The sequence below is a fragment of the Amblyomma maculatum genome, chromosome 2 (genome assembly GCF_055883805.1).
Source record: "Amblyomma maculatum isolate TAMU_Amacu chromosome 2, ASM5588380v1, whole genome shotgun sequence".
NCBI lineage: Eukaryota > Metazoa > Arthropoda > Arachnida > Ixodida > Ixodidae > Amblyomma > Amblyomma maculatum.
The window spans coordinates 33,781,865-33,803,104 of NC_139345.1; the positions used below are offsets into that span (position 1 = coordinate 33,781,865).

At 42.9% G+C, this 21,240-nt stretch overlaps 1 protein-coding gene across 2 annotated transcripts; it reads left to right on the forward strand.

Moving 5' to 3' along the window:
* Positions 1-3,369: 3,369 nt before the first annotated feature.
* Positions 3,370-20,234, forward strand: LOC146198306 (uncharacterized protein C3orf38 homolog). Of its 2 annotated transcripts, none has more exons than XM_084593728.1 (4): positions 3,370-3,637; positions 4,703-4,878; positions 8,466-8,621; positions 18,143-20,234. In XM_084593728.1, the coding sequence occupies exons 1-4, from the start codon at positions 3,517-3,519 to the stop codon at positions 18,536-18,538; spliced, it is 849 nt and encodes a 282-aa protein (XP_084449854.1). In that variant the 5' UTR covers positions 3,370-3,516; the 3' UTR covers positions 18,539-20,234. The 2 variants fall into 2 exon arrangements, with proteins under 2 accessions (XP_084449854.1, XP_084449853.1); XM_084593727.1 differs by having other exon boundaries at positions 3,372-3,637; positions 8,448-8,621.
* Positions 20,235-21,240: the final 1,006 nt, after the last annotated feature.

The window sequence follows — 21,240 nt, forward strand, 5'->3', positions numbered from 1 at the left end:
TTCACACATTTGTGTTCAATTCTGCTGGAACAGTTGCGCTCCATGGCCTTCAATTTGGATGGCCAGATAATTAATATTTTGCTTAAGTTTGCAGTTGTGTTTTTGTGTGGCATATCGTCTAGTTAAACTACGGTGGGCTTCAAGTAAATGTGCCATTCTGGCATCTAACATTAGCACCTCTTCATTTGTATCAAATATCTGCATATGAAGGAGTTCTCTCACCAATAGCCCTAATTCTATGTGGTCTTCAGCAGAGGTGTTTTGGCGTTGTCGGAATTTTTTCCAGTTCACGAAACGATGCTTGTATGACTTTGGCGTGCAGTGTGGTCCTTCAAGGGTTACGGCGATGATATAATGATCGCTGCCTAATGTGTGTCCGGTTCGTTCCCATTTCAGGTGCGGGATGTGTCTCACGAGCGTGAGGGCTGGTATCCATCATTCCAACCGTACCCTGTTGGGTGGGCATGTCGAAAACATTATGCACGGATAGCTGGGACTGCTGTATTGGACAGAACCTCGGCAGTGTCCCCAATCAGCGCTTGCGAAAGTTTAAGTCCCCCGCTATTACTAAAGGTATTTTCTTGGCCTCCTGTGCTATTGTCCTAATTAGATTCTTGCAACAAGATGTGGGGCTACTGAGGGGGGGGGGGGGGGTTGTAAATATTAGAGACTATTAATGATCCTTTAGTAACATTATTCGGTATGATTTCTACGGTAACGTGTGCTACCTCGTGTGTGTAGTCATGTATTGTGTGTCGGAGTGTGCGCCTGATGTAGGTTGTAACCACGGCCTTGTCCACTGTGAATGCATGGTATGCTGTATATCCTCGTATGTTGAGGGCTATACGAGTTTCTTGTAGTAGTATAAGGTCTGGGGGTTGTGGGGATTCACAATCCCCTGTCTCCATTATAACGACCGCGCGTGGTTAACTAATTACGCGCGGTGTTACGGAGGTTGGCGGAGGAGAGGGCACACTGGCCAGCCCCCACCGCCTCCCAGTCATCCACGGCGACACTGTCGCTGGCTTCCCTCTTTCCTCCCGGCGTAACCCGGCGACCTCCACTCCCGTTCCGAGTGGACGAGCGCGTCTGTCGCGTCTCGCTCGGGGTTCTTCGGCGGTGGAGTGCGCACGCGTGCGGTTCATGATTTCCGCCGAGGAGACCACCGCCGTCACCGAGAATCGCCCACTCACCGTACGCACTTACCGCAACGGGATGAGAGCATTTCTCAATTACCCGCAACTGCTGCGGACACGATTTTACGGACGAGGTCTGCGGACATAAATCTGTGAACATAGCGAAGTAACGCTTTCGCGTTAATAATGCAAACATGGCAAAATTACTTTTGAAAAGGAATTAAATTACACTACTAATTATTTTGCTGAAAATCGCATAAAAGTAATTAAATTACATTATTCATTACTGCTCCTAAAAAGTAATGAAATTACATTGCAATGACTTCGACTGAACAATTCAATTACTTTTAAATTACTTTCTAGTTTCCATCCATGCAAAATATAAGTAAAGCTAGTAAACAAAACAACAACTTGTTCTCCAGACACGAAGCACGCACATTCTTTCGTCTTCCCGCCAAATTCCATCCCAGAGAACTATTCCTTCCCTCTTTCCAACACCACTTGACGTTGAAAAAATAAGACAACTGCAAAAAAATAACAACAAAAGCAGAAGCATGGTTGAACTGTCGTGAAATGAGCGGCGAACCTAGCGTCTTGCTGGCCCGGAGCTGTCTCCGCCATTTGAAGGTCCCGAAGAAGCTAGGCTATTTATTGCTTCCGTAGTCCCAAGAATCGTCCTCGGCACCTTACGCTAAATAATGCTCACTCCACGGCGGCTCACGGCATGGACCCTTCTGCCTGTCTACCCCGCCCCAACCCTCCCTCGCCCCGTGGTGATGTGTGTAACCAGGCACCACTGTGCCCTAGCCGACGCAACACACCGCGCTTCCAACTAGTCTTCAACTCCGGCTTTCTTACACCATCTGTCCCTTCGGCATTCCCTTGACGCCTTGTTTCCTGCTGCTTGGAGAAAGGTTGCCATGGGATAACTGCACTGTGAACTGCTACATCAGGAGGTCACAGGCGCACTGTTTGGCTCAATTTTGTCTCGTTTTGCCGATTCGTTACGCTGGCTTCGGCTTGTGGCACGTCGTTCCTGCTTTCGCAGCGCTCTGCTTTGTTGTCTATTGACAGAGTAGTGGTGCATTTAAGTAAAAGTAATTACGAAAGGATTTAATTACTTTTGTTGCTAAATTGCTGTCAAAAAGTAATTCATTACATTCCTAAATTACCAAGCCAAAAAATTAATTCATTACATTTTTTAATTACTGGAAAAAGTAATTTCATTACTGTAATTCAATTACTGCCATGTATAGTGAGCGCCCACACCGAACTGCAGGGTAACATGTGCAGTCACCGAGAATTCACACACTCACAGAGAAAAGCATCATATTTTAATGTAGTTTGCGTATAACAGCTAGTTTGATATTCCGAATCTCTAGCCGATCGTACCTTGGCTTTCGAGGAAGGCCTGGCCCGATCTAGCCCGCCTTCATTTTCCTTTAAAACATATATCGCTAGAAATTCAATGAGACACTTGCTAACTTTGGCTACAGCGTTTTCAATTCTAGTTCACTATAGTCTTCAAGTCAGTTTAAGATATTTGCAAAGGTTCTTTCTTCTCGTTTGCAGCTTGTGGCATTAGTCTCTTCGCCGCGCAACGTTTTTATGGGCCTACGCGCTGCCTCCCGCACCTGCCGATAACTTAATTGCTCTTTTCATTTCTCCGACCACAAAGCTTCCTTCATGACAGTCAAGAGCTTTTAGCGGAGTGTTCCTTGAAGAAATAGTGCGAAAAATCAAATAGTTGTCTGTAATAGTACATAAATCTCTTGCTCGAAATCTTTACCTCCATCTGTCGAAAAAGGTGAAACAGCTGACGAGATGCTCTCAAATTTCGCATTACGAAGTAATGTAATCGTCGGCAAATTTTTCTTGCTGGCAGTGTTTGTTTTCCTAGTCAGGTATGAGCGAAGAACCTACAGCAGACACTCACTTCGTCTGATCTGTGCATATATAAAGCCGCCAAAACCAAGCATATGGCCGAAACTAACTTTCATGAGCCTTCAATGCCTTCAACGTTGAAAGCGAAACTGAAACTGAATAGTAGCTATACCACTATACACCCACATAAAATAATTTAGACTTTCAACACCCTTATTATTTACTCAATTTTGTTGTGCACTTATAAATTTTGATTGTGCGTTTTTGTATTTTCTTAAAGCTATTTTATGAACTGTCACTAGCGTCCTCTTTTATAACTTTATTGTATGTTGACTTCGTGTACAGCGCTTGCATATTATACCTATCCTAACCAAGCCAAGTCAATTCGTGAATTTATGCCATTACTTCGCGTTCGTAGAGTTGTTTCGTTGGTTAGAAAGGCAAAGTTGTGAGTATCGTGCAATGAGTAGTGCAGAAGTAACGTAAAGGAACGAAAATGCTGACAGAGAGAGAACAACAAGGCCTGAGCAAGATCATCGGTAACCTGGAACTGGCCGACGTGATCGCTCTGGCGCAAACTGTCACTTGCAAGCAGATAAAGCTCACAGAAAGATCAGGTAAATCATGCTCTTAAGCTCAAATGTGCTGCTCTTGGTCTTATCACACCTGCATATAAGTTGGTTTCGCGCCTACATTGTTCGGCTGCGCATGGCATTGTTTTCCGTTCGTTACAAGTACCAACCGGAAAAAGAAAGAAAAAGGACGCGCAGTTACTAGGACGCGTAGGTTGACGATAGATCTCGTGAAGTGTTTGTTAGTGTGCTGGGGATGACAGATGCGGTAGTGGTACTACTGCTGTGCTTAAATTGCTACTATAACTCTGTTGGCGCCTTCTTCTGTCTTTTCTGAGAGTGCGGAACTTCGTTGCTTCCTATTTCAGAAGCGCGCTAGTGCAATTTGCAGTGCTTTGTGTCAGCTTCAGGCAATTCGCTTTTTGCTTAAGTTAATGTACATCTTTGTTCTGCGTAGTATGCAAGCTCCATTGCATCAGGTGGATAGTTTGCTTGGAAACTTATTGAGGCCATCCTTTGTTAAGTCCTCACTTAATTTTAACGTTCAGTGTGGACTTCCCGCCTTTATATGTAATGCTACACTTTCGCAGTGTGCGCGCAAACCAGCTGTGTGGAAATATTTTTTCTTCTGCGTCGTTTAAGAGGAAGATGTACTTTTTTTTTGTTTGATGTGCTTGCCAAAATCCTCATGACTGTTCTGCATTCATTTTTTTTCTCATGAAAGTAAGGATTCTTTGCTGCTCATTGCTGCATCACTTAGGTCAAGTGCTTGTGTGGTATGCATATAAATTAAAGTGAAGTGAAAGGTAACAAAGCCTGACCTGTTGTCTGTTGAAATTGAGATAAATTGTAGTGTAAAGCAAGTTCAACTGTGCTGTTGCACCACAATGCTCCGTTTCTTATTCGTCTGAGCACACTGCATATCCAAATGCTTGAGGAGTTGTTTGTCAGAGTAGATAGGCCAGAGCATCATGCTTGTTTTCGGTTTGAAGTATAGGCATAAAGCGTAAATCACCATACAGCAACATCAAGTTAATATGGGATCAAGTGTAAAGCTTTACATGCAACTGTAGTGGGCTTCACATAAATGTGACTTTATACCCACTGCAGAAGCTGAAAGAGCGATCTTAAACGGCACCCAGAATCCGGCTGACCTTCTTCGGCGAAAAAAGATCCTGCGTGAGGTGCTGTTCCGCTATCTTTGGAGTGAAAGCGTCTTTGTGGCGCCTGCACTAGCCAAGTCTGATCTCATCAATGCGTGCCTGCAGCATTGGCAGGAAGATAATGTGAGTAAACTATGCAGTGTCAAATATTTTACCTCCAATTTTTCCTTGTATTCCTGTTCTTTAGCGTCACATCTAGTGCCGCTTGCATAGATACCCTCCCATGTCTCTGTTGCAACAACGGATCAGTACCGACACTGACAAACAATTGAGAATGAAGGCTCATTTTAAATGCCTGATCAGCTTTAGAGGCACCACCTTGAAAAAGAAATTATGGGTTGATTTTGTACCGATTGGTGGGGCATAGCCCCCTTTACTTGGCCACAGGGGATGACGTGGCAATACTTTAAACACACCAGCCCTGCCTGTGGTTAGTCATTTGTCTTCCCACCTCGTGTAACTGTCATGGCCAAAATGAGATTAAAATCAAACATTTTAAAATTTGGCCTCTGTTTTGTATCGATGGAGGTTTTATTTTTGGTCTGTGCTGTGTTGCACCGTATGTTCTGTTGCACTAGTGCAAGTAGTACTTTCATAATTGTTTTTAACACTGACATGCCAAAGTTGCTACAAAAGAAGTAAGTTGAATAAATTACCAAATGCTTAAATATATTGCATTCCAAACTGCAGTTTGTCATAGTGATGCATTAGTGATGCACAAAGTTATGGAGTCGCCATTATTGGAAGATTACTCGAGTGTATCCATTTTTCCATACCACCTGGTGGTGCTGGAAAATGTTATTACAAGTACCCCTAGTGAAGCTGTGAAATGGAGGGTCTTACAAGGATGAGGCAGTGTTGCTGAGGCCCAGCTGAATAGCAGCCACACTGCCAAAGAGGCCTGAAAAGTGGGTAACAGCTTTTGTACATAGGCTTCCCAAGCATTCCTGCATTACTGTGATAGTAGTATCAGTGGCACTTAGTAAAAATGCCAGCATTGTACATGTGATGCCTCAATGAGGAAAGCTTCCACCCTCACCCTCCACCATCCCACCTAACATCACCATCCAAAAAGTCTGCATCCACTAGAAGGCCATGCTACAAGGGGAAAAAAAAGGGGGGTTCAATTAAAGGGACAATGAAAATGTATTTACTAAGACTGGAAAATGCGCACGAGCAATAGGTGTCCCATCAGTTCTCTCCGCAACAAAAAAATACTTCATTATCGTAACCAAATATATCGACGATCAATATCTTTGCTTGCGCGTCCCCCCGCCCCCCCCTCCCCTTCAACTCAGCGCACTCTGGCGCACAAGAAAAAATGAAGAAAAGAAGTTGCGACGCGACTCCACCAAGCCTCGTCCCTACTGCATCACTTGGGAGCGCCCAGTAAATGGCCATTCACTGGGGAGGGAGTGTGTGGGGTGATGTCACCCATATCGTTTGCGGGTTGCCAAGAGCACTATTTGTAAATTAGTCTGCCTTTAAGAGTATAATGCAATTGCATAAATGGCTTGCGTCTGCAGCTGCTCTTGCGGAATGTCGTTCGCACATTTGCACTTCGCTACTTGATTCATCTTTAATTCCTTAATTTGTGCCTTTGTTGTCTCAGCACTCACCAGCAACCTTCCTGCCCCACCTCAACTTCCTAGCTCGGCGGCTGCCCACCTTCCCATTGCCACTGTCCAGAAGTGCCGTCCACCTTCACCCTTCAGAGAAATTTTGTTCTGTCTGTAGTGAGAACACTCATTGCAGTAAAGCCATCAAAATTTGTCATTGAAAGTAAATTCAGCTAATATCACACATTTCTCACATCAATAAGAGGGCATAGTCTAAGTGGTTGGTTCATGTTGGAATGGAACAACAGTCAAGAATGTGACAGTCAAGAACTGGCGAAAGATTGAGTGTCAGTTGAAAGCTGTATTGTGGAAAAATATCGAGTGGGCTGTAACTGCACATATATAGAAACATGCTTTTCTCAATCTGTTAGCCTTAACATATAATAAAACCTGAAGAATGGTGCCCAAATTTTATGCTACTGAGCATGGTAGGGGTTTTTTTTTGTTTTTTGTTTTTTTAATGCTACCAGACAAGACTCTCAGTTCGTTTCGTAGAAACTAAGAAGGTATGAAAGAAGTTTAAAAATCAGCAACAGCAAATTGTGATTTTCCTGCTATACAGGGGTATCTTGTGAATTTCAACTCACTTAATTTGAACTTTCCTTCCTGTTCCTTCCCCTTGCACCAGTGGATAAGAGTACTAATCTGAGATTGATGTCTTAGTTGAAATCAAGGAAAGGGAAGCTAATGGGCAGGGTATATTAGAGCAGATTTTAAAAACGGCAAGCACTGCTGGGGGTGGATGAAATTAGGAAATAGCTGGGATAATGTGGCCACAGCAGACACATGACGGTAAATTGAAAAGATTTGGGAGAGACCTGTTTCTGGTGAGGAATTATAGCTAGTAGTTTATTCTCATTGATGCTTTGGTCCCATCCGTATCAAGTATATTAAAAATGCTACCTAATCTGAAGCCAGAGCAGCAGAGGAGTGAGCAGTTCAGGCCCAGACCAGATCAAGCTGGTCAAAAAGGCACGACAATCGGCAAGAACCAGTTACCATCGTCACCACTTTCAGTCATTGCTTTGTATTCTCAGACGTACGATTATGCAGGCGAGGAGTCTGCATCTTATCATCAGTGGTATGCCGCCTGCCCATAGAATGTTATCACCCGATTAGAGCCATTACTTTGTTGAGGACATTTATGCTGTGCATGTAAGGACATTGAAAGCATTTTTCACCATAACATCTCACCATTGGGCGACAGTTCATCCATTACGTAGGCCACATGTTGCGCTGCCCTCTGGCTCCTGGATTTCCATTATAGTCACTTTTTGTTTCCTTAGGGTTGAAAATTTTGTTCCTGTCAGATGTTTCATTCTTTTACTGCTCTTTCCACTTGGGAATAAATTAGGAGTAAGTTATAAGCAAGAAATGCAGATTCATTTATTGCAGTTAGCTTCATAAAGGAACTTCAAAAAGACAGCAGCTAGCATAAAGACCTTATTCCACTAACCTGAATGTAGCAAGCATATACACGCATAGTTCACCTGTGACCTTTGTGCAGTTGTTTCCATGCTTCCCACTTCCTGTTAATAAACTTTCATTTGCATGTATTTCTTATGGTCTTATCTTGTATTTTCTGACATTTTTTGTTTCATGACACACTCATCACTCATTTAATCCCGCTAGCAGTACTCTAGATACGGTTGTGGTATATGCGTCAATTACTCGTGAATCAACTGCTCATTCTAACAAACAAGCCAAGATAAGCTGTATGTGACTTTTGGCAGCGCAGAAATAAGCCATGTTTCACTGAAAGAACGGACAACTTCTATTGATATATTCACTGATAAATACTGATAGTTGGGTTCTGTAATAAACACCAGAAAGAAAGGCTACCAGATCGTAAAAGTAATAACCGAGAACTGCAACCTGGGGTTATAACTTAGTTCAACCTCTGTATCAATCTTTGCTTTTACAGACTGCTGTGTTTGCTGTTGTCTCTGTACAATCCATTGTCCTGCTTATTTTGCATTGAGCAAGCTTGTCATGCTGGAGAGTGACTCAGTAGTTAAGGTGACCCCATTGCATTTTGGGGCACCACTCAAAATGTAACGCGGGCAATCGCAGTCACTCAAGTCTGGCCAGTTTCCAGCAAACGGCGCCGAGAAGGATGGCAAGATAACGGAGGCGAGCTTCCAGGAGAAACTGGGTTCGGAGTTCACCAACTGGTTCTTCGCACAGCTGAATGCAGAAGGGGAAAAGTTGGGCCACCAGCACTTTTTTCCTAACTGCCACCTCAGGGTAAGTGTCACCATGATTTAGTCCTGCCTAGAAGGCAGTCCAAGGTCAATGCTTATTCAATGCTTCCAGCAAACTACTTTGTACGTTGCATCCACACTTTTAAATCTCTGAGGTTGCATAGGTTGGTTATTCATAATGGTGACCAAAAGGGGCACTTTTTATGATTTACAAGCTGCCATCTTTTATCCCAGCAAAATTTGTTTCTCTGCTTTGTGACCAATAGGCAGCACATTACGAGTCAATTTGATGCACAAAGTGTGCTTATTTACTGCTCTTGGCAAGCCGTGGACGAGAAACAAGTGAAATTAAAAGTAAAAGTGAAAAGCAAAAGTAAAATTTATTATTTGTTCTTGATGTACTTATACTGGGATTTTTAATTTCTGATTACTTTCTAATAATTGTGAAGAAAAAAAAGTCTGCTTGAAATCATGAATTCTTGTTTGCCTAATTCCTCATTATGTGTTGAACAGCAAGTATACGCGGCCTGTGGACATTTAGTGCTTAAATGTTGAAATGAGGTGCCACTAAAATGAACTACCCATTTTTTATTGATGTTGTAGTCAAGCAGCATAGCTCTGCATGAATGCTCAAGCCTTACAGTTGTAGCCTCATTTCATTGTGTCAACTTTACCTGAATACATTGTTACCAAAATGCTACTGGGTTGCCCTTCGCAGTCTTTAATTCGGGGGCTGCAAGGATGACTGATTTTTTTGTTCATTTTGGATAGCCACCGCTAAATACTGCTGGATGCAACAAGTGTTTCAACCATCGGTATATATTCTGTAGTTCTTGCCTCAGTCATCTTGTAACTGGAAAAGTGATATCTGACCCCGCAGAGGGAATCTGCTAAAGCAGATGTTTGCGTGTGCTGTCAGACACCAACGGAACCCGAGTACCCACGCTTAGCCGTGTGTGGTATCGCCTTGTCAGGGAAAAGGGGATCCTGGTGATTGAGCCGTTGCCGAGTGTTTGGGCCTTTAAGGCCCCTCAGCAGAGGCAACATATCACTTTGGCCTATGCTTCCCATAAACAGCACCTCCAGCCTGACCCAAAGACGGAAAATTGGTAGTCTTTTCCTATCCTGCTTTTCGCTTTCATGTTCTTTTTCTCACAACTCTGCTGTCTTCTCCTCCTTTCTTGGTTTTTTTCTTTATTTCCTGGTGGCGAGAGTTAACCTTGTGTGGCTAACCACCCTGCGTTATGCCATAGTTGGTTATATTTATGGTGTACAGCTGGTGTGGGCAGGACTTGATTCCAAGTTCCTGTCGTGTCGTGACTGCCATCCCAGCCGAAAAACAATGCTTTTTATGGCTACTTCTCTCCTTTTGAACGATCGGCCTCCGAAACGAGGTTGCACCAAAGTGACTGCTCAGTTCTTTGGAACCAACAATATAAACTTCCCATCATACCACGTCATTCACAGTGAACACTAAGAAAAAACTGCCCGGGTAGTGTCACCATTCATAGTTTCTAATGGCGCATTCCAGTGGGCGGACGGGAGCAGAGGCATCGAGCAGGGAGAAGCAGTACAGTAGCATGCCGAGTGAGGGAGTACTTGTTCCTCCACTGGAACGATCCCTGCACTCAGAGAGCGGTACGGCACGTGACTAAGCGGTCATGTCATGTGACTTTCTTCACACACGCATCTGAAGACGGAGTAGCGCGGACGGCTCTCGGCTGCTTTCGGCGCAGCGAAACTACTCATGTTCTACCACTGGATGAAACTGTTCGCACTCTTGTTCTCTCACTGAAAGGCGTCTGCTCTTGTGAGAGCACTTTTAGAGTGCTCTTGAGTGCTCCTGCTCGCCCACTGGAATCCGCCATAAAACTCTTACTGGCACCATAGGACCTGGCTACAAAGTCAAAAAATTGCCAAATTGTGATCTCCTCTTGGAAATTTTGTACAAACACCAATTTGAAAAACTGCCCCGAGAAACCTCATTCGAAGAAATTCTCATTACCATCAGTCCAGACCGCTCTCTTAATACTGTTCGGGGGTATCTCAGACTACGATCTGATACACATCACAGAGGAAGAACTGGTTGAATGGTTACAAAGCCAAAATGTAATAAATGCCTACAGTATCAGAATATGACAAGATGCAAAGAAATACTGACCAAGCACTTTGTACTGACATTTGGGTAGGGTACATGAAGCTCGATTTTAGACAATACATTCCAAACCTACATCGTCGTTAGAGATGTCAAAGGTATAGCCACAGCTCTCAGAGCTGTCGGGATCATCAAACTTTGCCCAAATGTGCTTCACACGAACATGCCACTGAGAACTGTCAAACTCAACCACACCTGTGCATTGACTGACTGTCAAGGAAACCATGCAGCCTATTCAAGATAATGTCCAACGTGGAAGAAGGACGAGGAGATTATAACACTGAAAGTAACAAAAGATATATAAGGGTGCGTTCAGATAAGAACTTATTGAGGTCCCATGACCATTTTATGTTTTCAATGAAATTTTTATGTGTGATGGGCAAATGTCTGGACACAAAGGAATGAACCCTAGTTTTGCAAGATATGCACTAGTTTTCTTGGAAAAATAAATCGTAAATCACAAGAGGTGGAAAAGGCTGTTTTTGCCATTTCAAAAAGTTGCAAGTTTGGAACCCTGCTACTTGCACACTAAAATTTGTCATTCATTATTTTTATAAATAAGTCTACGCAACTTTTACTTTAAGGAGAGTTATCAAAAATGTTTTTTCTAGCTCTGCTTGTTTTAATAAAAATTGCAAACTTTGCTCCAGGAGCAGTGTGCTGCAAAAAAGTCGATTTATGGCATGAAGAATTATGCTGTTGTCGCTAAAACCTTTTGTCTTGAATATTGATGCAATTACCTTAATTTCAGACAAAATTTGAGGCTTTAGACCGTTCGGAATTTTCTGCACAACACACCAAATTCGGCCCGAAAACAGCAAAAAAGGGACAACTTTGGTTCTGATTTAATAAAATACATCATCTTCAATTTTTCTTAAAATTGCCCTGAAAATCCTTCAGCACCTCGTAATCATTAGGGACTGAAAAGGTGTTGCATTGTAATGTTTAAAATTGAAAAAATTAATATGTTCTTGTGTTGGGTTTTTTGTTGCATAGAAGTTGGATCTTGTACTGAAATTTATCAATATTTAGCCCTACATTTTGGCACCATCCAATAAGTAGTTGGCATTTTAACTTTTTCTGGGTATTACGCAGACATTGTTCTTTATTGCTTCAAAATGTTGTAGCTCTGGAGTTTGCTATTCATTCTCCATATTATTTAAAAATCGGCCGAAATTCAAGTATATATAAAAAATATGGACATTTTTTATTCGAATTTTAAGAAACATCAGCATATTCGATAGTTCTTCATAAATATCAAACACTAAAAAGTATAAAAATATAAAAATAAACATCTGTAGAATTGCTTAGGCCTTCCTCTTAAGGAGTAGATGTCAGAAATTTGACTCATTATTTTCTGAATTTTGTTACATTTTATCTCATGCAATATCCAAAACCTTCTCGGTGTCCATGAAAACTGCTCAGGCTATTTGTGTTTAGCTCGTACTCCTGGTGAAAGAGATCTGTGCAGTTTAAATCAGCAGAATACTAAGTCCACTAATTTGGTACGTCATCACCAGGGAACTGCAGCGTAGGGACACACATGAGTAGAAATGCTAACAAACTTGATCGCTTTCCACGAAAGCTTTATTTTTGCAAACGCATAATATTTATGCATTTATTAAGCTGAAAAGCGATATAATGTGCTACCCAAAAGTTTAAGGAATTCAGATTTAGAAGTAAACTTGCCCTCCATAACCTCTAGTTTGCAATGTCTCCTTCAGAATAGTGACCTTGAGCATGTATACACTGATCCCAGCCTCTCTTTCATGATTTTGTGTAACAGTGTAATCCCCAAAGCGTGAATAATACATTGAAAACCTCCTGCATTACAGTGACGTCCTTTCAGTGTCAATTTCAGTTTCGAGAACACTAAAAAATTGCAAGGGGCAAGGTCAAGTGAATACAGTGGTCATGGTAGCAGCATGATGTCACTGTGATATCATTCAGGGAAGCCGCCCTTCGGTGCACTGATTAGGGTGCAGTGAAACCAGCCTAGCTGACTGCAGGCTTGGGGTGGCGCTTCCACGTGATCAGCCTCACTGCTATCATCTGTATCCAAATTTTAATTTAATTATTTTTTTATAGTGTACTAGTTACAGAACTCGACATCTTATAATTGGCGGTCACTTTTCTGAAAGCATCGTTTGTTGCTACTTTGATATGAGCCCCAACTCTAGTGGCACACATGCTACTCCAACGCGCACTCCAACACATCCTTGCTAGGTATTTGGTGTGCGCTTTCAACCATGGAGCAGCATGTGAGGGTGCACATAGCTCTCAGCGTGCTGAAAATGCCCGCATTTGCGCTCGCAGGTTGCCACACCTACGGCATCCGCTGCGAGCGGTGCACCGCCAGTATGCCGGCTGGCAGCACATTGTTGAACGAAGCGCTCGCCTAGCATAGATGCAATGTGTTTATGCTTTTGGTTCACAGAAAAGCTCTTCCTTTGCTTTCCTAGGCATTGCTAACTGTTGGCTTTATATATATATTACACACACACACACGCACGCACGCACGCACGTGCGCACACACACACACACACACGCACACACACACACACACAGTGCAACCCCGTTGATACGTTTTTCACGGAACCGAAAAAGAAAATGTAAGAGCTGGGTAACTTGTGAGCTGGGAAACACTACGACAAAATGAAAACTGACAGAAGTGGCAAAGTATACACATGTTGTCAAGAAATTGCACGGCAATCGCTTGAAAAAAAAATGTAGACCATTGTCTGCTGCATTGTCTTACGCCCCGGTGAGCACGATGCGCTCCTGTAGAATTTCCATGACCGTGTGACTCTTGTAATCATCACGTGAGTGAACAATACCTTCCGAGCAGGGCTATTGCCACTACAACAGATGTCAAGGTTGGTTCCAGCAGGGGCTCGCTGTCCTCTGTGGCCAGGGTTGTGTGCATCAACACACTCGGGCACAATCTCGTCGACAGTCAGAACTATGGACGTCAAACGGCATCGTCCACATAAAAGCAATCGCGTTTGCAGTTTGCACGAACAGGATCGCTTGTCACGCTCGCGTGATGCATGCGATCCCATTCGAGTCAACCGTGCAGGAGAGCATGAAGCTCACGGCATCATCGCTAGTATAAAAGAACAAAAGTAAGTAAAGCACAGCAAAAAAAGAAGAAGAAGAAGAAGCCGCCGCTGCTGCTGCTGATGATGGTGCAGTCTGCCCAAACGCCCTCTACATTACGCAGCGCGCAAATGCCCACTGCGCGTGGCGTGTGGCTAGACCTTGGAACAGTTCAGGCCAAGCCAAGCCGTCTTAAAAGTAAACATTACATGGCTGTTGGCACTTGTTCATTGGGCCAGCTTTTGATGCTCATTCATGACGTATCATGTGGGAACGTCCCCAAGTTACAATGCAACAGCGGGGCTTCCAATACATGGAACTCTATGGAAGCCATGCCGGGACTTGCCTGCAGCAACATAGCAGCCGGGAATATGCAGCACCCGGGAACGCAACAGCGGGGCTCTACTTATATACATAAGCTGCTGCAATCTAAATTTTATTCTTTCTTTCTCTTCTGAACTGTTTTAGCAATTTATCAATATGAGTGCCCATTTTATTGTTACTCTGCAGTTACTATTAGCAGCAAAGCACTGTTGTGTGTCCTAGCATTGCTTGGAGTAAATCTTATTGGTATACACCTATGGAACAAAACCTGTAGGGTAACGAAGGACGTTCAGTTTAAAGTGAGGACAATGGAACAAGCTATGGCAAGGAAGATGATAGGTGTAAAGTTAAAAGACAGGAAGCAAGCAGAGTTAGTCTTAGAGCAAACTTGAATTAACGACATTCTAGTTGAAATCAAGAGGAGATGGGCAGGGCATGTAACGCAAAGGCAAGATAATCGATGGCCGCCAAGAGTAACTGACTGGATTCCAAGAGAAGGCAAGTGTGGTAGCAATAGCAACTGTTAGGTGGATGGATGAGATTAGTAAGTTTGCAGGGATCAAGTGGATGCAGCTGGTACAGGACCGGGTTAATTGGAGAGATAAGGTAGAGGCTTTTGCCCTGTGATAATAATAGTTGGCTCACAGGAAAGGTAAGGCACAGTATCTGTCACACTTGTTCTGCAGACACCTGAACCGCCCTTAAGGGAAGGAAGATGAGAGTGAAAGTGGAGAGAAAGAGATGCCGTAGTGGAGAGCTAGGGAGTAATTTTGGCCACCTGGGAATCTTTAACGTGAACTGACATTGCACAGCACACAGACGCCTCTCTGTTCCACCTCCAAGGAAGCGCAGCCACCAGCAGTCGGCGGCTGCGTTTTTCATACCTGTAATGCAAGTTTGGTTTTGGGTCAAGAGCATTTAGCTACATTACCAAGGTGAAGCAGGCAGGGCTGTTTGGAACACTTGCAGCGTGCAAGTAGTGGGATCCTATGCATTGGTGCAATTTTATGGTAGCATACCATATAGCACAAGTATATTTTATATTCATCTCTTAACTAGTCAGTGTGGTAGAGTAGCAAGCATTGGATTGGCCCAAACACTGTTTCATAATTGGACATGTTCTGCACTCTATATTATCTCAACTGCCTTTGCATATTTATTTATTTATTTATTTATTTATTCAGATGCCCTAAAGGCCCGCTGGGGGCATTACATAGGGGAGTGACATCAGCCAGTATACAATTCATTGTTAAAGAAACAATCAATGAAACAAACAAACAACAAAAAAGAACAAACAGAGCAATGGAGATGGTGAAGTAGCACTCATAAACACACCCAGAGATAACATAGCATTATATCCTAGAAACTGAGTTTAATGCAATCGCGGGGAAAATTCATGCAAAAGAAAGAAGACAGCGGTAGGAAAAGAGACGGCAGAGTGGTCCAAAACATTTACCGTGAGTGTAATAATTCAAGGTAGGTTTTCAATGCTGACTGAAATAAAGATGATTCTGTTATCGTGGCGATTCTGGGTGGCAGTTCATTCCATTCTTTTATCGATAAGATTAATGGTGAATGTTTGTACTTTTCCGTCCGGGCAAAAATGGGTTTAACTTTATGGGCATGATCAACGCGATGTGATGTACGAGGGGCTGGAGAAATATGAGACCGGGTGAATGGAGTGCTATTATGATAAAGTGTATGAAATGTTTACAATAAACGGGTGATTTTTCTGCGCACTGATAGGGATGGCATGTTGAGTGTTTCCTTCAGAGATGAAACGCTTTGATATCGTGAATAGGATGACAAGATGAATCGAGCAGCTTTATTTTGGACGGATTCAAGAATGTTAATTAGGGTGATTTGATAAGGGTGCCAAATTATTGATGCATATTCCAGAGAAGGACGTACAAGGAAATTATAAGCTTCAAGTCTGGTGTCCCTGTCGGCGAGATATAAGCGACGCTTGAGATAGCCAAGTTTCTTTTGTGCTTTAGACGTAATTTGCTCTATGTGGTCAGTCCATGTTAATGTAGAATTTAGGTAGACACCAAGGTATTTAATCGAGGAGACCGAGTCTATTAAACCATTACTTATAGTGTAGATATTGGGAGAAGACTTTGAACCTATGGAAAACTTTATATGTTTAGTCTTTTCTGCATTAATTTGCATCTGCCAGTTGCAGCACCATGCCGTTAGCTTGTCTAAGTCAGATTGCAAAGTAGTTGTGTCGTTAGGGCTGCTTATATCTCTGTAGATTATATAATCATCGGCAAAAAGCCGAACTGTAGAAGTAATATTATCAGTTATATCATTAATGTATATTAAGAATAAAAGCGGGCCTATTACCGAACCTTGAGGGACACCAGACCTGACTGGTGCTGGACTGGAAATAGTACTGTTCAGTTTAACCGCCTGAAGACGATTGGTGAGGAATGCTTCAAGCCACCTTATTGTCTTATTATCTAACTCCAGATTGCGTATTTTCATTAGTAATCGTTTATGAGGTACACGGTCAAAAGCCTTTGAAAAATCGATAAAGATGCCATCCACATAATGAATCAGATGCAATGAAGTGTGAATGTCTGTTACTAGTAGTTCGTAAAGTTGAGTCTGGCATGAATGCTTCGGACGGAAACCGTGCTGATTGTTTATCAGCAAATTGTTTTGGTTCAGGTGGGCCATAATGTGGGTGTAAAGAATGTGCTCGAGCAGTCTACAACTGATTGAAGTTAGCGAAATAGGCCGGTAGTTGCTGAAAAGTGTATTATCGCCAGATTTAGGTATTGGTAGAACATAGGCTAATCTCCAGTCATCAGGTACACATCCAGAATCAATTGATTGTTGAAATATAAGGGAAAGTATAACAGCTGAAAACTCACTTGTTAGCCTTAAAAGTTTAGCACTCACGCCGTCGGGCCCTGGGTTAGTCTTCAACGGTAGACGGTCTATAGCGCACTTCACGCCATGGGCAGTGATGATAATGGACGGGTATGCAAACGGGATGCTTAGCCTGGGGAGCGTAAGGGAATCGGAGATTGGATGTTGTGTGAATATGCTGGCAAAGTGCCTGTTAAAGTGTTCGGCGCACTCCTCTGGTGGTAGTATGTTGCCATCTGTCCCTGTCATGGCTGGAATGGACTGATTTTGCTTAGGATTTACCATATTCCAGAACTTCTTAGGATCTGTTTTTAAAAGATTTGGGAGAGTGCAATTAAAATATTTCTTTTTCGCATCAGCAACTGTTTTTTTGGCAAGCCTGGAAATTTCCTTGTATTTCTGCCAATCTTCATGGGCAATCTTCATGGGCATATCTCCTTCAGTTGCAAATTATGACCTGTTCAATGGGGAGAAAGTTTTAATAGTTTCAGAGTTTTGCACAGAGCACTCCAGGATTGCACAGTTAGTCATTCCAACATTGATAGTGGATCACGCACGATGTTGAATCCTCATATGTTGATATCATGGCTTGCCAACATTTTCTAGCTCTTATTTCTAGTTCTTTTGAGTCATTCCCATCATAACAATTGGTTATGTTGGACCATCCATTAAAAAAAAGGATTCCTGTGTTCATTTCTCATGCCTGAGTTAACAATTTACAGAAGGTTGTTCACACATCTCATTTTATTGTGTTCACATTGCTGGTAATTGCGTTTTGTGTTGGTGATATTTGATGTTCAGGTCATGCCCACACATGTGAATGCAGTGCCAGACAGCAGTAGTGTGTTGGAACTTAGGCCATCACTGGGTGTGTTGGTTTCTGTACGAATGTGCTACTGATATAGAATGTTGAAGTTGTACATGAAGTACCGCAGAGATGGGTCTGTTTTAATATGACACACATCTAATAAAGGCATACCTAAGCTTTGAGTCAACGCTTGCTACATTGCATTCATTCCTACTGTGCAGTATTGAAATTTGCATCGTTATTCAAGAAGTTTAGTACTCCTTGCCTAAAAAGCCTGTGCTTCTGCAATGGGTTGCAGGTGCAGTGCTTTGAGAGACTTGCTGGGCGGGAGAACCCTCCCCGTGTGCTCTCTATCCGGGGCTCAGAGGCCGCTTCACGCTTCATGTGGCAACTAGCTGGCGGTGCCCGGCGCATGTTCCACCCCAACGTGCGTTCAGTCAAATGTGAAGTGGAAGAGCATGGACTGGCACGCATCCACGTGGTCGGTGTGGTGCACGAATACAACAGCTGCATGGGACTCTTCGAGTGCGGCTTTGGTTTGGTGCGCGACCCCAATGCAACCGCCACTGAGAGTGATGTCTGGAAGCTGCAATTTGTTGAGGTGATCCTTAGGGTGTCACGCATTGGTTTCATCACAGCTGCTGTGCTCTCAACTGGCGAGGACGACATCACCATGGAGCTGGAGTGTGCTTGAGGTCAGGCTTCATTGTTGCCTCCTTCCCCCTCTGCCCTGACAAATTTCTGTTGGAGCTTCCTCTACATTGGGTAGCACTGGTACTACTAGCCTGTCCGCCACATGCTTCTCATTGAATGCAGTGTAGCAAGAAAATTGGCGGAAATTGGCAGGAGACTGAGATGGTTTCCATGGCTTTAGGACTAGTGTGGGAACAAATAAAGCAAGAATGAACAATTGAGAAGGGGTCACATAAGCCCACAGGTTAGCAAAAGTACTCAACATACTGCGATTCTTTCACACTTCCCCTCCACCCAAGTCCATTGCCTTGCCCCCTGTCCACATGATTACTATCGCGCATTTTTTCCTGGTAGCCATGGCAGATGCGTTGATGTTGTGGTGTCATGAGGTATTACCAGTAGGTGGATGCCAGCCACGCTTTTTTGAGTAGCTTTTTTCATGAAAGAGAGATTGCTGTATATTGTTCAGATGGTAAAATAAAAGTTCCTAGTTCCTGGTGTGAAGAGCAGGCATCAAACATGCTAGTGTTTCAAAGCTGAATGGAAGATCCCAGTATCAATTTTTTAATAGCGTAATATGTGCAGCGTGCTATTATGCAGCCAGTACAATGCACTTATGCAAGTAAATTTTCCTGTGAACTCTGCCGGATGCAGTTTGGTCTCCTAACATTTATGACCTCTGTAACTTGCTATGTATACAGTAAAAGAACCAAGCATATCTGATAAGATGGCTTTGTATAATGCCGTTCACGACAGAGACTAGTAGTAAACAACTGACTTCATGTTTTGCAGACTGTGCTTATCTATGGATTCTTGTACTATTATTGATTTGCTTGACTTATCTGTGTGTTCGTGTTGACTGTTTTTTGCAGGAATGTCATCTGCTTCTTTTGAAGGATGCAACTAATTCTATCTTGAGAGCTGTGGGAGGCTTTTTCATAGATGCGTTGACAGTCTAATGAGCCAGTTTTGTAACAAGCGTTTATTTGCCTCTTTAAAAGTAATCTTGGCCAGACATGATTGACACCGCAGGCACTTCTTTACAAGGATTGGCTAATGGGATGGTGGTGCAATAACACGAGAAAATGTTGCTTAAGAATGGGACAACAAGCGAGAAATACACAGATGCAGGCAGCGGAGTGTCTGTGTGCCTCTTAATTGTCTCTTTAGGTGCTGTTTCCTTGCAATGAGCACGACTTGTTCATATGAATGGTGCAGCTAGCTCTGTCCTTGTCAGCCAGTTGTTTTAGTCTCCTTTAAGCAGAGGCATCAAAACTTAGAAACAAGTGTAAGCCACCCAAGTATTTGTAGTGACATGTTGCAGTCAACATAATTGGATTTTTTGCTGCGACACATGACTGAAGGTGTTCCAATGTGCTTATATAAAACCCTGTTAGAAATTGCTTATAAAGCAAAGCCCTCTCTTCATGATGCAAAGCAGTAGCTATCACCTGTCTTCTCTATCAAGCTACTCGAGTTGAGGCATTGTTTTTTGTAGATCTCAAAAATAAGCACTTTCATGTATTATCCTGTTAGTTTTTGTCCTGTACCTAACAATGATGAGCTTCGTGTAATTCTCACAGCGAAGCCGTTTCATATTCATCTTGCGTGTATGCTTCACAATTTGTTATGTGCCACTGTGTAGAGCCACACTATTCGAATAAAATTTGCAGCAAACTAGCTGCACAGGCAGTGAACTGTGGTTTTTATTTGTCTGTTGTCAGCACAGGTAAAAGTTGATGTTTGCAGGAGGATTGAGTATAATGTCAGTTTGGCTACTTCTTTGGAAGGGTATCTGCGCAAAGAGTGCGGTAAGAGGGGGCTCAGGCAGGAAGCAAGAAGCGAAGCATTATGATTATGGCCACAGGAATGTGCAGGGAACCACGGCTTGCCACCAAAAGAAATAAATGGGCCTTTTAGCCTGAGAAAAACATGAGCTTCGCTTTCGAAGCATTATCGAAAAATTTTTCTACTGAGACATCGACACTGATGTGTTTCAGTGCCATGGGGATGTGTTTCAGTGCCAGCATTGCTAGAGGGAGTGGCAAAAAGCACAGTCCATTATTGTTTCCATCTAAAGACATTGCAGGCAAGGCTATTAGCCGCCCCAAAAGCACAGTCAGGGCTGCAAGTATTTGTACCATGCAGACATCCAAAACAGCGCCATGTCAGCGGTGTTAGTGACATAAAATCACAGTCCAGCGATTAGCATGCAGCCTCTGACTGTAAAACTTCAGCCTGCTGTAGCTTGCTTATGAGCCAATTCTGTTACCGTTGTTAGTATTGCAAGTCAGCATAAGTTCCTTGCACCTTCTGGCTGTGTCACTTCCATGTTCTTAACAGGTCTGTTTATTGTGTGGCCTGTTTGGTGCCAGTTGTCACGGCATCATAGTATTGGAGTAAATCTCAGGCAGTATGAATGTGTGAACTTTCTCCAGCGAACTCCTTTTTAATTCACTCACATTACTGAAATGGCGCCTTACTGAGTGGGGAAGTTAATCTTCAGGGTTTGGTTTTCATTACATGTAAATAACAATGGTGTGTAACTTTAATTGTAGTACTCAAATGCATCAATTTGTATAGCAAGTTTCTGGGAAGTAATCCAGCGGTCTAGAAATATGACATGCACTTTTATTATGCTACTGTTGTAAAGTCAGATTTAATTGTGCCAAGCCAAACCTGTCTGTCTGCTTCTGTGTGGAA

Excerpts from the sequence above, each read along its gene's own strand:
- LOC146198306 (XM_084593727.1), top strand. The coding sequence starts at position 3,517 with ATGCTGACAGAGAGAGAACAACAAGGCCTGAGCAAGATCATCGGTAAC. Across the intron at positions 3,638-4,702 it reads AAAGCTCACAGAAAGATCAG|AAGCTGAAAGAGCGATCTTA; the intron begins GTAAATCATGCT and ends TACCCACTGCAG. Across the intron at positions 4,879-8,447 it reads AGCATTGGCAGGAAGATAAT|TCACTCAAGTCTGGCCAGTT; the intron begins GTGAGTAAACTA and ends GGGCAATCGCAG.